We start from the raw sequence: 24,159 nt of genomic DNA on the forward strand, positions 1-24,159 counted from the left end.
TCTGTGACCTAGAATGTGGACTTTTCAATCGTGGCTGTACAGCCCATGATATAAATAAACTCTACCAGGTCAGGTCAGTCGAAAATATCCTCCGCTGTACGGGTTATATATAGATCTAGACCTATGTAGTTTTTTATAATTTACAGATATTGTATTTTTTCCAGTCACGTGATCATAAAAGCAAGGGCAGTTACATTGTGATACACTTCCGTTATGAGATAGTGTGTGTTTGCCTTGAAAATAGCGACGATCGTTTGCCGGAAGAGACCGTTTGTTTGGACCCGGAAACGATAAAGGGCAGATAACTCTAATTTCACCCTGAGGTAATGTCAAATTTTATGTAACTCTTGATTTCGGTCTTTGGCAGACGGGGCAGGTGAATATATTTTGTTATAACCCTAGTTGTTGTGTACTTCATGGTATCTTAACAATTAAAGTCGTAACCAAGGTAAACAGCAGTCACGATTACCTGAATAATGTTTAGACACAAGATGACACGGCGTTTTTACCGGTAGACACGGCCATGCTGACAGTGCATTGTGAATGGTATCGCCAGTGGTGAGAGTTTTTTATGTGTGAGATAATGTCGCGATAAACCAATGACTTTGGAATCCTGTTGAAAAACGTAGAGCTTGATCTAGACTGAGTATACCCGACACTCATGATAACTGATGACACACAAGTCGCTAGAAGAGTCCATCGCGGGTTCAAAAAGTGAGAACACACGCCTCTTTCAGATCCACTGACCCTAGTCAATAATGATGAAACGCTAACTATTCTTAGAAAATGACTATTTAAGTTCTACGTCAGCATAAAGGTTTCATTTGGAAAACAACTGCTGTGCTTGAAGGTAGGTATTGTACATGTAGCTTTCTTCGTTCATTCAAACTGAGTGAAATATCGATCCATATTAATCAATGTAAGAAAACAAGGTATTTTATGCAGGAGTCGAAAGTGTTTGTGAATGCTTAGACGTCTCTGTAGACTATACGGATGAAATACTGCAGATGCTGAGTTATATATGAAAGTTCAATACACATTGCTTAATTCAATCATTTAAAGCATCTTATATTGAATCATTTCAGTCATGTGAGAAATGTGGTTGTTCTGCATCAGTTGCCTGTCATTGTACCTGGTGCTATGGTCACTGCCTTGCTAAATATGTAGAATCTTGATGTTTGGAGTCTGTCTCTTAGTGCGTCGTAAGCTGGTGCTTCTTCTTCCAGTTTTGGTCCAATTAGTGTTTTGTTATTGTTTAGAAGGGTTGTTTGGTCTGACTAGTGTTTTGTTATTGTTTAGAAGGGTTGTTTGGTCTGACTAGTGTTTTGTTATTGTTTAGAAGGGTTGTTTGGTCTGACTAGTGTTTTGTTATTGTTTAGAAGGGTTGTTTGGTCTGACTAGTGTTTTGTAAATGTTTACAAGGGTTGTTTGGTCTGACTAGTGTTTTGTAAATGTTTACAAGGGTTGTTTGGTCTGACTAGTGTTTTGTTATTGTTTAGAAGGGTTGTTTGGTCTGACTAGTGTTTTGTAAATGTTTAGAAGGGTTGTTTGGTCTGACTAGTGTTTTGTAAATGTTTACAAGGGTTGTTTGGTCTGACTAGTGTTTCGTAAATGTTTAGAAGGGTTGTTTGGTCTGACTAGTGTTTTGTAAATGTTTACAAGGGTTGTTTGGTCTGACTAGTGTTTCGTAAATGTTTAGAAGGGTTGTTTGGTCTGACTAGTGTTTTGTAAATGTTTACAAGGGTTGTTTGGTCTGACTAGTGTTTTGTAAATGTTTAGAAGGGTTGTTTGGTCTGACTAGTGTTTTGTTATTGTTTACAAGGGTTGTTTGGTCTGACTAGTGTTTTGTAAATGTTTAGAAGGGTTGTTTGGTCTGACTAGTGTTTTGTAAATGTTTAGAAGGGTTGTTTGGTCTGACTAGTGTTTCGTAAATGTTTAGAAGGGTTGTTTGGTCTGACTAGTGTTTTGTAAATGTTTACAAGGGTTGTTTGGTCTGACTAGTGTTTTGTTATTGTTTACAAGGGTTGTATGTTCCCACTAGTGTTTTGTAAATGTTTACAAGGGTTGTTTGGTCTGACTAGTGTTTTGTTATTGTTTACAAGGGTTGTATGTTCCCACTAGTGTTTTGTAAATGTTTGCAAGGGTTGTTTGGTCTGACTAGTGTTTTGTAAATGTTTAGAAGGGTTGTATGGTCTGACTAGTGTTTTGTAAATGTTTACAAGGGTTGTATGGTCAGACTAGTGTTTTGTAAATGTTTAGAAGGGTTGTATGGTCCCACTAATGTTTTGTAAATGTTTAGAAGGGTTGTATGTTCCCACTAGTGTTTTGTAAATGTTTAGAAGGGTTGTTTGGTCTGACTAGTGTTTTGTAAATGTTTAGAAGGGTTGTATGTTCCCACTAGTGTTTTGTAAATGTTTAGAAGGGTTGTTTGGTCTGACTAGTGTTTTGTAAATGTTTAGAAGGGTTGTATGTTCCCACTAGTATTTTGTAAATGTTTACAAGGGTTGTTTGGTCTGACTAATGTTTTGTAAATGTTTAGAAGGGTTGTTTGGTCTGACTAGTGTTTTGTAAATGTTTACAAGGGTTGTTTGGTCTGACTAGTGTTTTGTAAATGTTTAGAAGGGTTGTAAGGTCCCACTAGTGTTTTGTAAATGTTTAGAAGGGTTGTTTGGTCCCACTAATGTTTTGTAAATGTTTAGAAGGGTCGTATGGTCCCACTAGTGTTTTGTAAATGTTTAGAAGGGTTGTTTGGTCCCACTAATGTTTTGTAAATGTTTGGAAGGGTCGTATGGTCCCACTAGTGTTTTGTAAATGTGTAGAAGGGTTGTATGGTCCAACTAGTGTTTTGTAAATGTGTAGAAGGGTTGTATGGTCCGACTAGTGTTTTGTAAATGTTTAGAAGGGTTGTTTGGTCTGACTAGTGTTTTGTAAATGTTTACAAGGGTTGTTTGGTCTGACTAGTGTTTTGTAAATGTTTACAAGGGTTGTTTGGTCTGACTAGTGTTTCGTAAATGTTTACAAGGGTTGTTTGGTCTGACTAGTGTTTCGTAAATGTTTAGAAGGGTTGTTTGGTCTGACTAGTGTTTTGTAAATGTTTACAAGGGTTGTTTGGTCTGACTAGTGTTTTGTAAATGTTTACAAGGGTTGTTTGGTCTGACTAGTGTTTTGTAAATGTTTAGAAGGGTTGTAAGGTCCCACTAGTGTTTTGTAAATGTTTAGAAGGGTTGTTTGGTCCCACTAATGTTTTGTAAATGTTTGGAAGGGTCGTATGGTCCCACTAGTGTTTTGTAAATGTTTAGAAGGGTTGTTTGGTCCCACTAATGTTTTGTAAATGTTTGGAAGGGTCGTATGGTCCCACTAGTGTTTTGTAAATGTGTAGAAGGGTTGTATGGTCCAACTAGTGTTTTGTAAATGTGTAGAAGGGTTGTATGGTCCGACTAGTGTTTTGTAAATGTTTAGAAGGGTTGTTTGGTCTGACTAGTGTTTTGTAAATGTTTACAAGGGTTGTTTGGTCTGACTAGTGTTTTGTAAATGTTTACAAGGGTTGTTTGGTCTGACTAGTGTTTCGTAAATGTTTACAAGGGTTGTTTGGTCTGACTAGTGTTTCGTAAATGTTTAGAAGGGTTGTATGTTCCCACTAGTGTTTTGTAAATGTTTAGAAGGGTTGTATGTTCCCACTAGTGTTTTGTTATTGTTTACAAGGGTTGTTTGGTCTGACTAGTGTTTTGTAAATGTTTACAAGGGTTGTTTGGTCCCACTAGTGTTTTGTAAATGTTTACAAGGGTTGTTTGGTCTGACTAGTGTTTTGTAAATGTTTAGAAGGGTTGTATGGTCCCACTAATGTTTTGTAAATGTTTGGAAGGTTCGTATGGTCCCACTAGTGTTTTGTAAATGTTTAGAAGGGTTGTTTGGTCTGACTAGTGTTTTGTAAATGTGTAGAAGGGTTGTATGGTCCAACTAGTGTTTTGTAAATGTTTAGAAGGGTAGTATGTTCCCACTAGTGTTTTGTAAATGTGTAGAAGGGTTGTATGGTCCCACTAATGTTTTGTAAATGTTTAGAAGGGTTGTATGTTCCCACTAGTGTTTTGTAAATGTTTAGAAGGGTTGTTTGGTCTGACTAGTGTTTTGTAAATGTTTAGAAGGGTTGTATGGTCCCACTAGTGTTTTGTAAATGTTTAGAAGGGTAGTATGTTCCCACTAGTGTTTTGTAAATGTGTAGAAGGGTTGTATCGTCCCACTAATGTTTTGTAAATGTGTAGAAGGGTTGTATGGTCCCACTAGTGTTTTGTAAATGTTTAGAAGGGTTGTTTGGTCCCACTAATGTTTTGTAAATGTGTAGAAGGGTTGTATGGTCCCACTAGTGTTTTGTAAATGTTTAGAAGGGTTGTTTGGTCTGACTAGTGTTTTGTAAATGTGTAGAAGGGTTGTATGGTCCCACTAGTGTTTTGTAAATGTGTAGAAGGGTTGTATGGTCCCACTAATGTTTTGTAAATGTGTAGAAGGGTTGTTTTGTCTGACTAGTGTTTTGTAAATGTTTAGAAGGGTTGTATGGTCCCACTAATGTTTTGTAAATGTTTAGAAGGGTTGTATCTTCCCACTAGTGTTTTGTGAATGTTTAGAAGGGTAGTATGTTCCCACTAGTGTTTTGTAAATGTTTAGAAGGGTTGTATGGTCCCACTAGTGTTTTGTAAATGTTTAGAAGGGATGTAGGGTCCCACCAGTGTTTGGTAAATGTTTAGAAGGGTCGTATGGTCCCACTAGTGTTTTGTAAATGTTTAGAAGGGTAGTATGGTTCGCTGGTCGGTGCTATGAATGCTGCACATTAGGTTTATTTTGTTGTTGCATTTACCAATATTGTGTTTAATGTGTTGAGAGAAAGTCGCTTTGTTCATGTACTGCTGACACTGAATTCTGGAGTGGATGATTAGGTTGTTGACTAATAATCGGATGGACACCTACACTGTGTATATATGAGATTAACACCATATAAATTAAGGGGCCATTTTCACCAATCTTTTGGGGCTGTTTTTGCTTTTGGACATTTTGGCATGGGTCTGTTTTACTCAATTTATTTGACAGATTTACTGATATTCTTCACTAAGTAGGATTACATATTGTTTATTTTTTGTATCAGCTGACAAATACATTTTAAATGAAGTAACAATATACGTGATGAAAATGGTGACACAAAACTGTAAAAATTCAAATCCAATTCTATGTTTTCCTAAGTTTTTATGCCAGCAGAATGAGTCAATATGTTCAACAAATCCTTTAAATCTCCAGCTGAGTTGTGACAGTGAAATGTTTTACGGTCATTTGACGTTAACATAGACTGTAACATGTAATACGTACATACACGCGATCCGCAAGTGTCAAAACAGTGGTGTCACCCTGGACGTGTGACTTTGTTCAAATATGCCTCTTGGTCGTGCAGCAGGGAATGGGTACCCGATATGTGAGGTGGATGTGAAAACCATCAATTACCCCTAGTACTTGTAGGCAGCTTGGGTTGTATACTCCACGTGGAGTCGAGAATGCTGACAGAAATGCATACAGTCAGGGAACAAATAAACAGCATTTGAGCAGATACTAGTATCTGGATAAGTGTAGTAAATGATGATGATGATGATGATGATGATGATGATGATGATGATGATGATGATCCTGCAGTCTGAAGAGTCCTTCACTTGGATGAAGTCAGCTGGCCCGAAAAGTGAACATATCAAATAAATTAGGCCTAGTTGCCACAAACTGAATATTTGTATTGATAGGCTTGTAGGTCGGCGTTAGTATGTTTGACCAAATAGTATTATCATGTATGAGATAACAGAGTGCTATCATGTTTGTGATCGTGTAGGTAATTACAGGGACATGACAAGCAATGTGGGTTTGATTGTGGCATTTGTATACTGGGTACTTTATAAACATTTCTTTGATAAGACAATTTGGCTGTATATTTATAGGAGGGTTAAGATGATTGACTTTGTGTATGTATAACGTGTAGAATGGTTTGTGTGTATAATAACCAATTGGTTGTACTACTTACATGTATAATGGGTTGTGTGTATAATAACCAATTTGTTGTACTACTTACATGTATAATGGTTTGTGTGTATAATAACCAATTGGTTGTACTACTTACATGTATAATGGTTTGTGTGTATAATAACCAATTGGTTGTACTACTTACATGTATAATGGTTTGTGTGTATAATAACCAATTGGTTGTACTACTTACATGTATAATGGTTCATGTGTATAATAACCAATTGGTTGTACTACTTACATGTATAATTGTTCGTGTGTATAATAACCAATTGGTTGTACTACTTACATGTATAATGGTTTGTGTGTATAATAACCAATTGGTTGTACTACTTACATGTATAATGGTTTGTGTGTATAATAACCAATTGGTTGTACTACTTACATGTATAATGGTTTGTGTGTATAATAACCAATTGGTTGTACTACTTACATGTATAATGGTTTGTGTGTATAATAACCAATTGGTTGTACTACTTACATGTAAAATGGTTCATGTGTATAATAACCAATTGGTTGTACTACTTACATGTATAATGGTTTGTGTGTATAAAAACCAATTGGTTGTACTACTTACATGTATAATGGTTCATGTGTATAATAACCAATTGGTTGTACTACTTACATGTATAATGGTTTGTGTGTATAATAACCAATTGGTTGTACTACTTACATGTATAATGGTTTGTGTGTATAATAACCAATTGGTTGTACTACTTACATGTATAATGGTTTGTGTGTATAATAACCAATTGGTTGTACTACTTACATGTAAAATGGTTTGTGTGTATAATAACCAATTGGTTGTACTACTTACATGTATAATGGTTCATGTGTATAATAACCAATTGGTTGTACTACTTACATGTATAATGGTTTGTGTGTATAATAACCAATTGGTTGTACTACTTACATGTATAATGGTTTGTGTGTATAATAACCAATTGGTTGTACTACTTACATGTATAATGGTTTGTGTGTATAATAACCAATTGGTTGTACTACTTACATGTATAATGGTTCGTGTGTATAATAATCAATTGGTTGTACAAATTACAAACATGCTGACCTGCTTTGGACAACATTTGGTTTTGGGGGAATACAAATAACATTTTAAAAGTTAGTTATTCTGATTTTTATTGGTCTAAATATCGAAATTTGATACAAATCACTGATAAATTAATGAATGAATTATTGTGATTGGTTTGTCGCTAACCTTGCAATAAAATGTTTGTATTTCTTTCATTTTTTAATTTTCATCATATTTTTGCAATATAATCATGATAATTTGTCAAATGCGATGTGTAGCTCTACAGTCTTGCTGAAGAACTTTTTTTATGAATATTAATAAAATGCACATAAAAAGAACATAGTGCTCAAACAGTGTACACAGAGAAAACAAGATGCAGAAGATTATTATATCCCGGCAATTCAGTAAAACAAACCAATATTTACCATGCTTGCCATATATGGTGTTTATCTGACAAAAACTATAATATTTCCCTTAAATTTACAGAATTAGAGTCAATGTGTATTTCATTACAGCCACTTTGTACTCATCTTCCTGAGGCAAGGGAGTTAACTGCCTAAAAAAGTCCAGTGTCCACCCTTGCCGAACCAGGCTGGTATTCCAGAGTTACATTTTGGCTGGACTAACGAGGCTATGCATAGTCCAATCAAATTTGCGTTACGAACTAGACATCCGGTTCATAACAACATAGATTTCAAAGTCCAGATTTCGGTCGACTGAAGGATTTGCAAAGCATGTGTACCGCAAACTGGGCATTGACAGATATGTTCCAAGTCTTTTCATGATTTTAATCAACTTGCTCAAGTGATTTGATGCCCTTCACTATTTAAGGCCGGTTTTATCACAATATAGATCTTGATCATCGATGATCGAGATCGTCTTCACTGGGTGCCGCCATTTTGTTTGAAGCAATTATAAGTGATATGAGAAGTGGAATCTGATTGGCCAGTAGGAGGGACACAGAAGGGACATGACCTGTTATAGCACTGGTGGCCCCACGATCGAGCCTGGAAGTTGGAGCCTGGTTCGGCAAGGGTGGAAACCGGACTTTTATAGTCAGCTAACTCCCATCCTTCATGAAGATGCTCTGTAATGGGTGTTGGGGAAGCCGAGTGGTAATTGTGTTCAATATAATCATGCCAAAGATCTGGGTTCAATTCTCCATATTGCTTACTGTTTGAAGCCAGTTCTTAGTGTCCTCCACTGTCGTGATATTATGACATGGGGCATTTGCTAAAACCTGACTTCCTGCCTCATTTATTTTTTATTTTATTATTATTATTATTATTATTATTATTATCATCATCATCATCATCATCATCATCATCATCATCATCATTATTATTACATTTTTTTTAAATATTTTTAATTTTTATTTTTATTACATTTATTATTATTATAATTACATTATTTATTATTATTATAATTACTACTACTACTATTACATTTTTTACAGGTACCTGTAAGGAAGAGTAAGTCATCAAGACACAGTTCTAATCCAGAATTGCAGCGTCATTCATCCACCTTGCACCATGACAGACGGGCGGGGCTCATCGTTAAACAACCCAGATTACAGTCCCAAGAAAACCCTGATTCCAAACGGCGATGTTGAAGTCGTTGTCATATCTGAGCCCGACGCCAAGGCTCATTACCGAACATGGTACTCTCTGCCAACACTGCGATTTGTCAACGTGGTCCAGGCTGTTGTCTTGGTGGACGCGGTGCTGTCCATTATTCTGTGGTTGACAGGTAAACATGGGACGAAATGGTTACATGCACATCAGCTTGCAGGGGTGGGGAACAGGTTGTCTAAGGCGCCACATGTGCAGAGTTGCCTCCCTTGGGCAATCTATGATCCTGTGATTGTAGGTTTGAATTAGATTTGATCATTACTTTCTCAGCACAATATTCTTGCACGGAAATTTCACCAAAGTGGTAAACATCTAAGACCTGTATCACTTAGAGGCCATTTTATGCCTTCTTACCACACTACTAAAGATCAAACGGCTCATATTTTTGTCACCACTCGCCCCTTTCTGTAACCTGCAAGCAGACTCATCCCTCTATCAATGAAGGTTATGTGCGAAAATACGACTACCGGTAAATACGACTACCGGCATATGACTTCAAGTACTTCAGTCAAAGAATCCCTCAGGAATAACTTTGATGTTACATATATCTTGCATTTAAGAATATTCCCAAGATACAGTCAAATGTGTTCAATCATACTGTATGATACTGTAAGTACCAATGTTTTTCAATAACATCTGAAATGTATAGGATATATGGGGGAAATATATGTGAATCAGTAGGTAACGAGTTGGCAATTCTTTTAGCTATGCCCGTTTGCTCTTTGACGGAACCCAGTCACAAAAATGGCCATGAGAGGGGCACAAGTCGCTATTCTACTTGTCCCAGAATAACACGAGTTGGTCACACATTAACACTTTAATGGGATGCATCAAGTGATACTGGATTGACCTTTGACTGCCCAATCTTAAGAAGATTGAGTGGGTTCTCGAGCCAATCAGATGTCAGCTTTCTAAGACAATTCAGTTTCATTTCTCTTCCATACCAATTCAAATTTAACACCAAAAAAACCTGCCGGAGACAAGTATTCCTTTGATGGCTCCCCTTTCTGGTGTAGATGCCAGTGGTCTCAGAAACAACAGGGTGTTGAAAGTGTCCTCCTCTATAGAATCGCAGGGCTTCAGCATTTGGGAGATGTCGTTTTAGCTCTTTTTCGAGATACAGAAATCAGATATGCCTTCAATCTGAATGCTTCGCTCTCTTGTACCAAAAATTTAGAACGTGTAGAAGCCTTGACCCTGATTGGCTGATTAGAAAGGTCACCTGAACTGACCTCCCGTGGAAATGTGCTCAGATCTTTATGCATTGAGGTGTCTGTCATATTGGAGTAAAATCTGATTTGAATGAGATTGTAAAACATAATTGAATATTTTGTCAATATTGATTTGATTACATAAAAAGAATATTTTTCATCAAACACAGCTTTATTGGAGTTTTTTTTATCATGTTATGGGTTTTGACGGAAATTTTCATTTAATTTTTCAGGAGGAACATCTAGTTACTTTGTTGACAACATTCTGAGGTTTCATCTGAGACAATCTGTGTTTGACCTCGCCATTATTGCCGCTTGTAAAGCCTTGTTCCTGGTCCCATTCTACAGACTCCTAGAAGAATCATTTTATAATCAGATTCAGCACCCATTCCAGCAGAAATTCCGCAGAAATGCGAGAGTGTTTCACATATTGGTCGTGTTCCTCTCCTTTGCGTTCCTGGCGTTCTCGGCCACCAAAGGGGGACTGGTGCTGTACTCCATCCTGCAAGACCCCTCCTACCCCGGGATGCACCCCACGTACTATGCCCTCGTGGTCAGCGCCACCTGTTTCAGCCTCCTGGAGTTCTTCATGTGTCTGTGGAGTTTTGTGGCGCTGCGGAAGCTGGAGTCTATCCGTGTCATCCACAGAGTCAACGCAAAGGGGGAGGAACTGGATGAAGAAGGGAAACCGATCGAGAAAGCTGTGGATCTTAAACGACTTGTGACGTTAGCGAAACCGGTAGGTATCTACGTGGCTGTCATATGCCATGAATTGACCAGATCGTTGCATTGTTATATATATTCTGGAAGGTAATTTAAGGTACTGACGTTTACTATAATATCTGAAAAACTATTGGACCTACTTCAGTCAAAGTTGGTATGAGATTATTAAACAGTCATACATAACTGGATATTACATTTTAAGACAATCGGTGCATGAATAAAAAATCTGTCTATTTAGCTATCACTATATTTCATCAACAACCAGACCTGTTTGTCACGGGTGGAACAAGCATCATTGAAACAGCCATCTGCATAATGCTACCCCTGCGTCACAGGGCCATATGACACAGTTGAACCAAACAAATCAACTCAAAAGGGTGCACGTGAATCACGCACGTTGAGACGCCCAACGCTAACACCATATTCGTGCGTGCTTGATTCCTGTGCACCCTTTCGAGTTGAGTTGATTGGTTCAACTGTGTCATATGTCATATATGTCATGGTACATTGAGCATCCACTTGGTGAATGGAATCTGAAGCGTTATAATATTAAGTTGTAGCATGTTCACTGTTCTAATGCATCCCTCTTTAGTTTTTATACCACTCGCCTTCAGCTCAAGTTTATCTTACCGACATGTTTTAAAATGGCATTGTAAAAAAATTAATACAAATTCAAAATTGATAGAAAACAGCTGTTCCATTGAGTGGGGGTTAGCTTGTGATATATCGCGAGGCTTTCATTGAAAAGGGTGCAGGTTTTTGCTTGGAAGCAGGGTGTAAGGGATTTATTCTGCCTCTCAGAAATCCACCTGCAGCCTGACTTGCTCGTGGCGGGATATAAGAGATTTATTGCCCTGCTGAGAAATTTAATTCCCTCCATGGCGGGATATATAGTATTTATCACGATCACGTTAACCAATCACATCTCATCATTCTGACATGGAATTATGATAAATGGACTTATTATAATGATAATATCACTTTATGATATTACTAGTTATGCTGATCCGTAGAGAAGAACGAGAATTATTTATGAAAATTTTAAGTCATGTGGTCAGTCATCACTTGCTGGTCTATGTTGCAGGAAGCGGGACTTCTTATTGTTGGGATTGTAGCTCTGCTGGGGTCCAGTGCGGCCAGCATGGTAGGACCCCTGTTCTTTGGGAAGGTGGTCGATGCTGCCCAGAAGAGTATGGGTAAGTAGAGCTGTGATGATTTACTGAAGCTTGGATGCATCATGACATTCCCGTGCCACATCACCAGGAATATATCAGTCAGGATTTTATCCGAAGCAAAGTGATGTTTGTTTGTTTGTTTGTTGTAGAATAGGTCTTCAGCAACCCATGCTTGCCGTAAAAGGCGACTATGCTTGTTGTAAAAGGTGATGACTGGGATCTGGTGGTCAGACTCACTGACTTGGTTGATGCATGTCATCGTATCCCAATTGGGTGGATCAATGCTCATGATGTCAATCACTGGATTGTCTAGTCCAGACTTGATTATTTACAGTCCTCCGTCTTATAGCTGGAATATTGCAGAGTTCAGTGGTAAACAACAAACAAATGATAATAGAATTGGGATGCTAGATTCTGTAGGAGTGTGTTGTTGTTTGCAGATGACCTCAACAGGACTGTGTTGATTCTGCTGGGGGTCTTCATAGGAGGTGCTATAGCAGGCATGATCAGGGCGTGGTTCTTTGTCCTGGCAGGGCAGAAACTGGTGGCCAGACTTAGGAAAGAGCTGTTTGGATCAGTTATTAGACAAGAAGTTGCGTTCTTCGATCAAAACAGGTGAATGAGTCTTCAGGTATTATGTTTGTATAAATCAAAGTGGTTCTTCTATCAACTGGAATGTATTTTGCCTTGCCTTTATTTTGTTATTTGGGATATTTTAGTTTTTTTCTTCAGGGAAGGGGCGGGTAGCCTAGTGGTTAAAGCGTTCGCTCATCATGCCGAAGACCCGGGTTCGATTCCTGACATGGGTACAATGTGTGAAGCCCATTTCTGGTGTCCCCCACCGTGATATTGCTTGAATATTGCTAAAAGAAGTGTAAAACCATACTCACTCGCTCACTCACTCACTCACTCACTCACTCACTCACTCTTTAGAGAAGAAAGTGAAATGTGCGAATTGTTTTGTTTGGTGTAGAATATTTGTACAGTTGTTTAAAGGCTGTTTTGATATTTATATTGTCTAGTAGACATTTTTGTCATTGTGTGTTCTAATGTTACATAATCTCATATTATTTTTGTATGTTAGCCAAAATACCCACATAACTGGAAAAATGGTTCAGACAAATGGCAGTTCCAACAAGATGTCATCTGCAAACAACCATTATGTTTTACTGTTATTTATCTTAACACTGAACACCATAGAGATAATTAAAAACAGGGCAATAAATAGAGGATATTATATTCGTGTTCATGTCATACTATGTTTACGACACAAGTGTCTAAATACCGGAATTTAGGCATGAGTGTCATAAACATAGTATGACATGAACACGAATATAATGTTCTATTTATTACCAGAAGATGTCTACATACAGAGACGAATTTTAGTGTTTACCTATAAGGACAGCAAGTCGCAACAGCAGTTGAACCACAACTTGTCAAATGACATCAACAATCTTCAACTATGACATCGTTTCTAGTGTGACGTCATTCCGACCTCAAGTCACAATAAGATTCGAATGACGTCAACCATGCCGTTAGGATGACGGAAAATATATACTGTTGTCTCGTGACATGATATGACCCTAGGGCACATATGATTTTTATAAACCCCGATATGTTTGCCCTTGTGTGGACTGGATTTGGTCATTGAGTCCAAGACAGGAGCAGTGTCTGTGTTATCATGTTTGTCATTACCTTATAATACCAAACATACAACCTGCAAAAATAGTGTTGTTTTTATATGTATTTTGAACATACAAGTGACAACAACAAAAATATACCCTTGATTTCTTAGAATTATCTTCTAATTCAGAAAATATAATCTGCTTCTATGGCACTGTAACCATGGTAACATGCTGCTGATGTTCTGGAGGAGCAAGAAAATGTCAGAGAACCTGTATTTGGTATATTTTTAATTATGTATCATCATTGCACATCATTGAATCCTTGACTGATTTCAGAACTGGAGAGTTGTGTAACCGACTTTCCTCCGACACTCAGGTGCTCCAGAACTGTCTGACCGTGAGTATGTCTAAATGTGTTTATTTTGGCCAAATGTTTTCTTTTGGGGGTTTACAGATTTTGATAGTGAAATCTTGATGTTTGATTTGGTAAGGTGATAATACAAAAATGGTGATATATTGTCAAATATCATTTCCCTTTTAAGTTCGGCCAAAACAATGTAAGGCCTTATTCAGACATATGTCAGGTAGCCGACTGGTCTCAGGTGTTGCAACTCAGATATGCACTACACTTGCCTCCTGCCCGGACAGGAACCAATCAACCCCCATATGTCCTGACAGGGGCAAGAATGGCTCAGTTATCTGAGGCGCCACAATGCTCTGTACAGAAACCCCCATATGTCCTGACAGGGGCAAGAATGGCCCAGTCATCTGAGGCACCACAATGCTCTGTACAGAAACCCCCATATGTCCTGACAGGGGCAAGAATGGCCCAGTCATCTGAGGCGCCACTATGCTCTGTACAGAAACCCCCATATGTCCTGACAGGGGCAAGAATGGCCCAGTCATCTGAGGCGCCACTATGCTCTGTACAGAAACCCCCATATGTCCTGACAGGAGCAAGAATGGCCCAGTCATCTGAGGCGCCATAATTTTCTGTACAGAAATCCCCATATTTTGTGACAGGGGCAAGAATGGCCCAGTCATCTGAGGCGCCACTATGCTCTGTACAGAAACCCCCATATGTCCTGACAGCGGCAAGAAATGCCCAGTCATCTGAGGCGCCACTATGCTCTGTACAGAAACCCCCATATGTCGTGACAGGAGCAAGAATGTCCCAGTCATCTGAGGCGCCATAATTTTCTGTACAGAAACCCCCATATGTCCTGACAGGGGCAAGAATGGCTCAGTTATCTGAGGCACCACAATCCTCTGTACAGAAACCCCCATATGTCGTGACAGGGGCAAGAATGGCTCAGTTATCTGAGGCACCACAATGCTCTGTACAGAAACCCCCATATGTTGTGACAGGGGCAAGAATGGCCCAGTCATCTGAGGTGCCACAATGCTCTGTACAGAAACCCCCATATGTCCTGACAGGGGCAAGAATGGCTCAGTCATCGGAGGCGCCACAATCCTCTGTACAGAAACCCCATATGTCCTGACAGGGGCAAAAATGGCTGTCATCTGTGGTGCCATAATTTTCTGTTCGTACCTATGTCCCTCAGGCATGCCAGATACCTGTTATGAGGGGTTCAAATCCAAGATCTGCCATGATTGTCATCCTGAATTTGTCAGCACCATACTCGGCTGGTGGCTTTCACTAAATTAGTGAACATCTAGATGTTTTCTCCCGCACTGGTTTGACACATGGGGATATAAATGAATATTGTTCAACATGTTCAAGTGTCACATGACATCATTTGTTGACGTTACCTGCCTTGCACGTTGAAATTTCTATTCAAACCTTGAACAATGGGAAAAAATTATCTTTGAATTAATTTTGAATTATATTCCCGATTTTGTATGATGATTATGTATGTTAAGCTGGTTTATCTGTCCGTCTGTTTCAGGTGAATGTGTCCATGTTGTCGAGGTATTTGCTGCAGATCATTGGCTCACTGGCACTCATGTTTGTGTTGAACCCATCTCTCACAGGTGTCCTCCTGGCAGTGGTGCCGGTCGTGGCCATCGGCGCCGTCCAGTATGGTAAGTGCAGCAGAGTGGGAGTTGGGTGTCACTTTGTTTGTTTGTTTGTTTGTTTGTTTGTTTGTTTGTTTGTTTGTTTGTTAGTCAAAGGCTTGCATATTATATTTACGATATGGAAACATTCGACAAATAATCTCTGTATTCCTAGATAATGATTTATCATCCAAAAGTGGCTTCTACGGAGACATTGCATGGGTGAGATCAAGCCTTATTTCCTAGGAGATACCACGACATCACAGTGCTTGCAGACCTTTGTGACATCATTATTACCATGACATCACAATCAAATTACATCACGAATCTATCTGCCACTGAAGCTGTTTAGCTGTACCTATTTCACACTCAAGACACTCTTATTGCTATGTACAAATTGTAAAAAGAGTGATGTTGGATAACAAAAAGAGTCTCGCCCATGTGCCTTTTGATATCAGATGTATCAACACTCATCGATAAAAGTTTGAAATTCCTTGACGAGCCACAGAGTTTCAAACATTTATCGACTCATGTTTAACTGTTGATATATTTGACATCAAAAGACACATGGGTGCGATTCTCTTTGTCTGTGTCAGGGATGATCAACTGACAATATTGGCATTGTTTTGTCATGCAGGAAAGTACATGAAGAAGTTACGCAAAGACTTCCAGGATCGGTTAGCTGATGCAGGAACGCAAGCTGAGGAGGCGCTGTCCAGTCTGCGAACTGTCCGAATGTTCGTTGGAGAACGGAAGGCTCTGGATGAGTATTCGGCCGAGATCAACAAGAGTTACAGAGTTGGCAAGAAGCTTGCACTTGGTCAAGGTAGATAAACACAACCCAGTGTCGGAAGCCAAATAGTTCAATATTAAGATATCCATTTCATCAGTCTGCTCCTGTTTGAATGTACAGTGATAATGTTTGAAGTGACATTTGTACATATCACTGTGTCACAGTGAAGATCGACCCGTGAAGATCCGGGGTAGAATAGGTCTTCAGCAACCCATGCTTGCCATAAAAGGCGACAATGCTTGTCGTAAGAGGCGACTAACAGGATCGGGTGGTCAGGCTCACTAACTTGGTTGATGAATGTCATCGATCTCATTGCGTGGATTGATGCTCATGATGTCAATCATTGGAATGTCTGGTCCAGACATGATTATTTACAGACCGCTGTCATATAGCTGTAATATTGCTGAGTGAGGCATTAAACAAAAAACAAACAAACAGTGAAGATCGGGGTTAGAATTGGCCTTCAGCAACTCATGCTTGCCGTAAGAGGTGTCTAAAGGGATCGGGTGGTCAGAGTCGCTGACTTGGTTGATGCATGTCATCATATCCCTTTGCGTAGATCGATGTTCATGATGTCAATCACCCTATAGTCTGGTCAAGACTTGATTATTACCATGCTGGTGTCATATAGCTGGAATATTGCTTGGTGCTGCGTTAAACATCAAACAAACAAACAAACAAACAAAAGTCACTGTGACATTAGTTTTATGTGTTTGAGTACTTCACCTGTTTCTGTAGATAACTATAAGTCTCTTTGTGTTAGATGTCTCCAATCTTGAGTTTTGGCTTAGTGGACTTTCTTTTAATGAGTGACATCTTTTCTAAATATACACACTGTGTTCCAGGCACGTTTGAAGGTGTTATTGGGATCGTGGCCCAGGCCGCAGTAGTCACAGTGCTGTGGTACGGGGGCAAACTGGTGTACGAAAACTCCCAAGACACTACACAAGGGATCACTCCAGGAATTCTCACTTGTAAGTACAACCTAGCAATAGTCAGGGTTGGGTATCTGGTTACAGACCTCTCTTGGAATGTTCCCTGTGAGCAGACGTCAATTGTCAATGAGCAGAAGTTGAATACAAGGTGAGGTGAAATGGTGTTTAACCTCGCGTCCAAGATTATAGCACTTATATGGTGATTCCTAATATGCCGATTTTATAGTGCTAGCCCAAGTAAGGATAAGAATTTATGGATGAACAACTTCTTTATTACAATTAAGAGCGATGTTTCGGTGTAGGTTCTAACACCGTTATCAAGCGTCGCTCTTAACTGTAATAAAGAAGTTGTTCATCCATAAATTCTTATCCTTACTTAGTACTCCAACTTCTAAATGCCTATCAAAGAAGTGCTAGCCTACTTTGATACCATGCCATAGTTTAACATGAATACCCCATTCAGACACAGTATACTGACTCCAAACCTAGGCAGGCAGGCAGGGTAACAACAAGTACTGTCTTTTCACGACTTTTGGTATGACGTGGAGACGTTCAAACCCCAGACCTTCCGCACTTTGGGCATGTTGGGCGGACTCTCTACCACTAGACCACGGAGTCGGTAGTTGAATACAGTGTTGACCGGGCTGATGTGACATTGTTCCCAATGGCAGGATGTTTTGCTCATGCCATCAACCTCTAGTTTGCCAGTCTCAGACTTGATTATTTACAGTCATGTAATATAGCTGTGATATTGTAGACCAAAGCATAACATAAGTTCCATTGGTTTTGGTCTCATTTTGTCGTGACCTTTCCAGCAACGTCAGGATACCATTTTTCACCATTATTCTTCAAATTAATCCCAGCCCCATATGAAGGTTACTGAGTTTCTCTTGCAGCCTTCTTGTTGTACACGTTACAAGTTGCCATGGCGTTTGCTCTCCTATCCTCACTGTACGGAGACTTCATGCAGGTGAGAAGTTCATCAAAATAATTTGAATTTGAATTTGAGTTTTTAAGTTGAACTCCATTTACAAACAATATTTACTAAAACGCCACCTTCTCCTTATGTTAACTCGATTGGCAACATTGGTCACGGAGAGTAGTTGGATGGGTGACTGCGTTCAACAACGTGATTCCCAGGAGTTTCTAGGACTTAAGTCCTGCACCTTACATGTGTGCTGTCCTTATACTAGGCAAGTGACTTTGATTGAAATATGCTTCTGTTCACCCAGCAGTGAATGGATACCCGGTAGGATGAGATGTTAATGTGACTGTTAACCATCTAGTGTCTCACAGGCAGATTCTCTAGGGAGTATACAATCCAAGCTGCCTGTGAGGTGCCAGGCGGTTAAGTGCCACTTTACCATCTCAACCCACCTGGTACCCATTCACTGCTGGGCGAACAGATTTGTGTACCATAAATGATGCCTGTTGAATTGAGTGTATAACAATATATATATAACGCTTGATAAAGTGCAGGGGGCACGGGGGGGCCAGTCGTCTAAGGCGCTGCGATTTGCTGTGCAGAGTTGCGTCCCTTGGGCACGCCAGAAAGCTATGATTGTGGGTTCGAATCCCGGTTCACCCCGGTTATGTTTCTAGGTTTGTCAGCACCATACCCATGCTCGTGGGTTTCACCGAAGTGGTAAACGTCTGAGACCTGCATAACTTCGGGCTTTCCTCCCACATTAAGCTGACACGCCACGATATAACTGGAATGCTGTTAAAAGCAGTGTTAAACCCAACTCACTCACACTCACTGATAAAGTGCACTTCTCAACTCTGAATGACGAATAACTTACACAAATACTATATAAATTCAGTTATGGTGTTATGACGTAGTGACATTATTGTCCAGGCGGTTGGTGCTTCTGCAAGAATCTTCAAGTTGATGGATCGTCTCCCTGAAGTTCCACACGAGGGGGGAGCAGTGCCCTTGACCTTTGATGGAGGTGAGGCCTAGGCGATAAACCATCTTTGATTGGAATTTTGATTTGATATATTGGATATGATTTGAAACTTTTGATCTGCCAATCAAATTCAAGTATTCTCACTGGTAGATATGAGATTAATTGTCTCTTGGGTCTTGTTTCATATCACAAATAATTCTTTTATTTATATTTGTTTGGTTGATTCTTGATAGTAAAAATGTGGTATATGACATGTGTTTTTTTGTTTCAGAGGTTGAGTTTGATTGTGTGCACTTCACCTACCCGTCTCGAGCTGACACTCCGGTCCTCAAGGTAAGACTTGGTTATGTTCATTAGCATAGTGTCATAGCGCACAGTTGGATAAGATAAGTTGGTTTAACTGTTAACCTTATAGTGCCTCATGGGTAGCGTGTGTTGTATACTCCCCAGGGAGCAGAGAATTATAATGGAGTACACACCCTATCATCTCCCACGCTGCTGTACATCTGGGTCTGCTCTCGCCGGAGACAGTGTGGTACCCGGTCTTGGTCCTCTCAATCAGTATACTGATGTATTGATAAGTCAGCATTGAACTAAGCTCAATATTAGTTTCCTTAATGATGAACTGGGAGGTGGTTACTGCAGAATAAAGCAACATGCTTTCAAGGAAGAGAATTTATGAATGTCAACTTCTATATTATGAGAAACACAACGTTTGGGAGTATATGCTTACTCCTTCCTCCATTCACCTGATGAAGGAGGTACACTACTGCCTAAAAGTTCATTCCCCTAACACGCGTTGAGAACGCGTGTAACACGCATGTGACACGGGTGCTCAACGGGTTGCACACGGGGTGAGCACCCGTTGGACACGGGTGTGCAACGGGTGTGCGTCGCGTGTGCAACCCGTTGCACACGCGTGTGCCACGCGTGTGCCACGCGTGTAACACGGGACCGGGTTCCAGTTGAAGTTGACAAATTTATCAAATGAATAGTGAGATAAAACAAAACAGTGAGATGTGAAATTTGAGTTAATGAGCGGCCATTGAGCTGTGCTCACCAGACCGTAAATACAAGGTCGGCCCATCTTAATTAGTGTTCGGTTGCTAGACTTTTATGGCATGAACCATTCCACTAGGGTCCAGTCTAGCCATTGTGGCTAGCCGACAGTAGAACAGTAGTGAATTTAGATGCGAGTTTATTGCTAGGGGAACCCCCGTGTTGACACGATTGTCGCGGGTTGGTAAATGTTCGCCATAATAAAATGATTGTTTGTGGATTGCGAACATATTCATTTGCCCACACGAGTCATTCCATTTGATTGCAAATATAACGTTTTTCGTTCGCCAAATTTATGCTTTAGACAGTACAATTATGATATAGCCGTCACCACTACTAATGTCTCATTATTTCACGTAGGAATATGTCCCATTTCCCCACACCCCACTTTCTGTGTTGTATTTTGAAAGAATAAATAAAAGAAGGTTTTGTGTGGGACACTTTTATACTAATTATAAGAGGATGTTGTAAATGAATATGAACAGCCATGCTGTCTGACAGTTGATAGAATTTGAGATCTTCACAATCACCGGGTGTGACCATGTTGACAGAATCTCGTTAGGGTTTGTGATTTTTACATTTGCCCAATGACCATGGTGAGTATTGCTGGGGATACCAAACGTAACAGTTTATTATTAGAGGTTGTGAGTACCTATACCACGTAGATAGGATATCTTTAGGATTTTAATCCTTCTTTGAGAGGCATTTAGAAGTTGGAGTACTACGTTAGGAGAAGATTTATGGGTGACTTTAATCCTTTCTTTCTCTGTGGGTAATCCTTTCATGTTGATTGGAGGAAGTCACTCAACCAGGTCGTGACAGGTCGTGAGTTTACTCACTAACTACTGTGAGCGTTTTTGGCATGACATCTTTTCTTGTATAAACATAGAAACGATGCTCACTCACTCACTGTTAATCTTCTGCAGTTTGCTGGCAAAGTGGGGATAAACCTCAGTGTCAAAGACGATCAAATTTAGTTCGAATCCTTGTTTATATGTGACATCTCCCAAATGGGGACATTTTCATAAACTTGGCAAGTGATGATGAATTTTAATATTAATATTATTATAGTTTATGAAATTGTTAATAAAACTTTAATAAAATTGTGCTTCACTCTCACGAAAAATATATTGTCTGTGAGTAAATTTATATGTCACGTTACATCAGCATTTTTCAGTGATATTGGGACTACATGAAACATGGCTGGTTTTACATTTCTGATACAGGTGCTTGACTGACTGAGTAGTTCATGATCAATAAGATATGTTTAAATCAGTCAAGTTTGCAACAATAGATGAATAAGTTGATACATTTGGACCGCAGTTACCGATTACCAACTTAAGACATAGAGACAGGGAGGAGATATATAACCAAACCTATGATCCTGTTGAGACAGTTGACAGTTAGAACGTTGGATTAAATGACAGTAACTAATTTGAACATTCCCCAGTTATATCATAAAATACATCATAACTCATAACAGTCCGAGAGACAGCTTCCAGACTTATACTAGTATTGAAGGGACAATAGCTTTTGACAGTTTAAAAGTAAACTCACCTTAAGGTGCTTGGCAAGTCAAAACTTACCTCCCTGTATATGTTTTTTAGGTTTGACAGCAACTATGCTTGTAGATTTCATAGATAGACAAGATTGGTTAGCTAGATGTTATTACAATAAGCGAAAATGTCTTAAAAGTCCACAGTTTGTTTAAAAGTACAAAAAGTGTGTTATAGATCTATCAACGTTTTCTTTTATTGAACATAATATTTGCACTATATTGCTGTAAGCTGTAAATAATCTAGCCTCCCCATGTACGTAACTTACATATATTTATGTATGACCAGAACAGCAAATAAAGTTCTGGTAGATAGGTACCTCGGAGATTTAACGTGCGCTTTCCGACTTTAGCCTATCTCGCACACGGGGAAGCACTTATACTATTAGGGTAAAAAAGCGTAATGATTAAATAAAGAAGTGCAAACACCCCCACCCCCCCCAAAAAAAAAAAAAAAAAATTAAGTTTAGTCCTTGTAGTAGTCTCTTGGTCAGCTTCTCATCCTGGGGGTCGGGATTCTGGTAGAGACTCTTGGCAAGGAGGGCGGCGGTATTGGCGACGAAGTGGTTTGAGGTCGGTACGCCACTACTCTGGAAGAAGTGGTACAAGTCTGTGTAGTTTGTGATGTCTTACTCGATGTCCTGTCCCCCCTTCTTGTGCACCATGACGAAAGGGACTCCTTGTTTGGCGTAGATATATTCCTTTGGGGTGTTGATCTGGTCAACCTTGAGATCTGGCCGGGGCTTGTAGTGGTTGATCGGAATGTCTGATTTTTCCACTAGTAAATAAAGTTCTTTGGTATGACCTCTTTTATCCCTGCTGACGTTATCCTAATGTTCAATTTCAGTCTGCCTCATCAAGCGTAAGAAAGCATTGTACATGATAAACCACACTGATGCAATTTTCTATATATATATTTGTAGATATGAAGCATTCTAGTTAATTGTGGATACACTGGGCAGACAGAATTGTGTTTATTTCCAGGCCATCCTGATCGTCGTTTACTACTATAAGGTGTATGGTTGGAGGCAAGATCAAAGGCGCCGCACAGCATTTATTAGATAACAGACGGGGTCGTCCGTTTCGCTTTGAACAACCACCCCACCTGTCTGTAGGAGTTATATAATCAGTGCGCAAATAACTGTGTCAAGTCCACTGCCGGGCTGATGCGGTGTCAGTGTCAGCGATGAACATGAATGCCCAAATCATAGACCTGTAGCACTCACAAGTTGCTTAGCCAAAATATTTGAAAAGTGTATATTCAATTCTCTGATAACAGCAAATATAACCTTAGAAAAAGATTCAACATACAAACAATCAAATGTAGAACACAGACCTATGCTTATTATCATTTCTTCTGGATATAATCAACCTGCGGAACCCTCTATCCGATGAAGTAACTAATGCTCGCTCATTAAAAGAAATCAAATCCTTAATTAATCGTTCTGATGCAATTATTAATAATTTTGACTTCAAATATTTTCATAGATCATGCCAAATTGTCCACTGTCGCCTTAGGCTCGGCTGCAGTGACTTAAACGCTGATAAGTTTAGACGACATGTATCAGACATACCAGACTGCACTTGTGGATATCACCTTGAAGATGCAATTCACTTTTTCTATAACTGTTAAAAAATACGATAATATCAGAAACACTGTGTATTTCTACACACATGGGTATGGTCTAAACATGATATTACATGGCAGTAGTTAAGCAGTTCTACAAACATGACTCTTCTTAAATCAGTTCATGACATCATTGTCAAAAGCAAAAGGTTTGAGTAGCTTAATTTTATGCATGTAGTAAAGGAAAACTGCATTACCTTATTTCACAGACACCACTTGCTTCAGTGTACTGGCTTCGTGTATTTCATTTGTGCATTTTGTATGTTTATGTTCATCACTCTCTTATATGTATATATCCAGCTGTTGTTAAGTTGTTACCTGGAGAGGTATTACATAAGCAAGTTTTGCTTGTTTACCGATCCAGATTTCTTTTGAAATAAAAATACGTTTAAGCCAACACAGCTAACCCTAAAACACATGATTGGAAACTATTCAAAAAGGAGCACTAATCTCTGGCTTCTTCTCGGGTGTCGAACTCAAACTCAAACTCATTTATTCTTAGAATAACATGACATACAATTATCTACAATTTTTATTATGTACAATTTAACAAAAATAATAAAAATAAGATACGTGGATACTAATACAATTTACAAATTGTATTGTACACATTGTTAAGGAATTTAGATAGGCCTTTTAGATTTCTTACACTGTTAGTGATCATAATTTTCTTAAATGTTTGGAAACTTAAGATATTGCTTATTTAAGAGTTCATATCGCCGTTGGTGTAAAGCTTCACATCGGAATGAATAATGCAATTCATCTCCCACAGCGATAGAATCACAGAGTGGACACTGGCTGTCTTCCCTGGGAATGTTCAG

The 24,159-nt window shown here is 39.2% G+C and overlaps 1 protein-coding gene across 1 annotated transcript in view; it reads left to right on the forward strand.

The window, feature by feature from the left end:
- Positions 1–321: 321 nt before the first annotated feature.
- The window catches only part of LOC139455266 (uncharacterized), a 35,278-nt gene continuing 11,440 nt past the window's right edge, over positions 322–24,159 (forward strand). The window contains exons 1-12 of the mRNA XM_071236818.1: positions 322–376; positions 8,532–8,824; positions 10,151–10,656; positions 11,725–11,836; positions 12,256–12,430; positions 13,777–13,837; positions 15,351–15,486; positions 16,097–16,285; positions 17,098–17,226; positions 18,084–18,157; positions 19,046–19,139; positions 19,369–19,430. Coding sequence (XP_071092919.1) covers positions 8,608–8,824; positions 10,151–10,656; positions 11,725–11,836; positions 12,256–12,430; positions 13,777–13,837; positions 15,351–15,486; positions 16,097–16,285; positions 17,098–17,226; positions 18,084–18,157; positions 19,046–19,139; positions 19,369–19,430 — 1,755 coding nt within the window. The 5' untranslated portion in view covers positions 322–376; positions 8,532–8,607. The remainder of the gene's footprint in view (positions 377–8,531; positions 8,825–10,150; positions 10,657–11,724; positions 11,837–12,255; positions 12,431–13,776; positions 13,838–15,350; positions 15,487–16,096; positions 16,286–17,097; positions 17,227–18,083; positions 18,158–19,045; positions 19,140–19,368; positions 19,431–24,159) is intronic.

This window comes from Haliotis cracherodii, unplaced genomic scaffold (assembly GCF_022045235.1).
Source record: "Haliotis cracherodii isolate W230 unplaced genomic scaffold, xgHalCrac1.p SCAF_11, whole genome shotgun sequence".
Taxonomy (NCBI): domain Eukaryota; kingdom Metazoa; phylum Mollusca; class Gastropoda; order Lepetellida; family Haliotidae; genus Haliotis; species Haliotis cracherodii.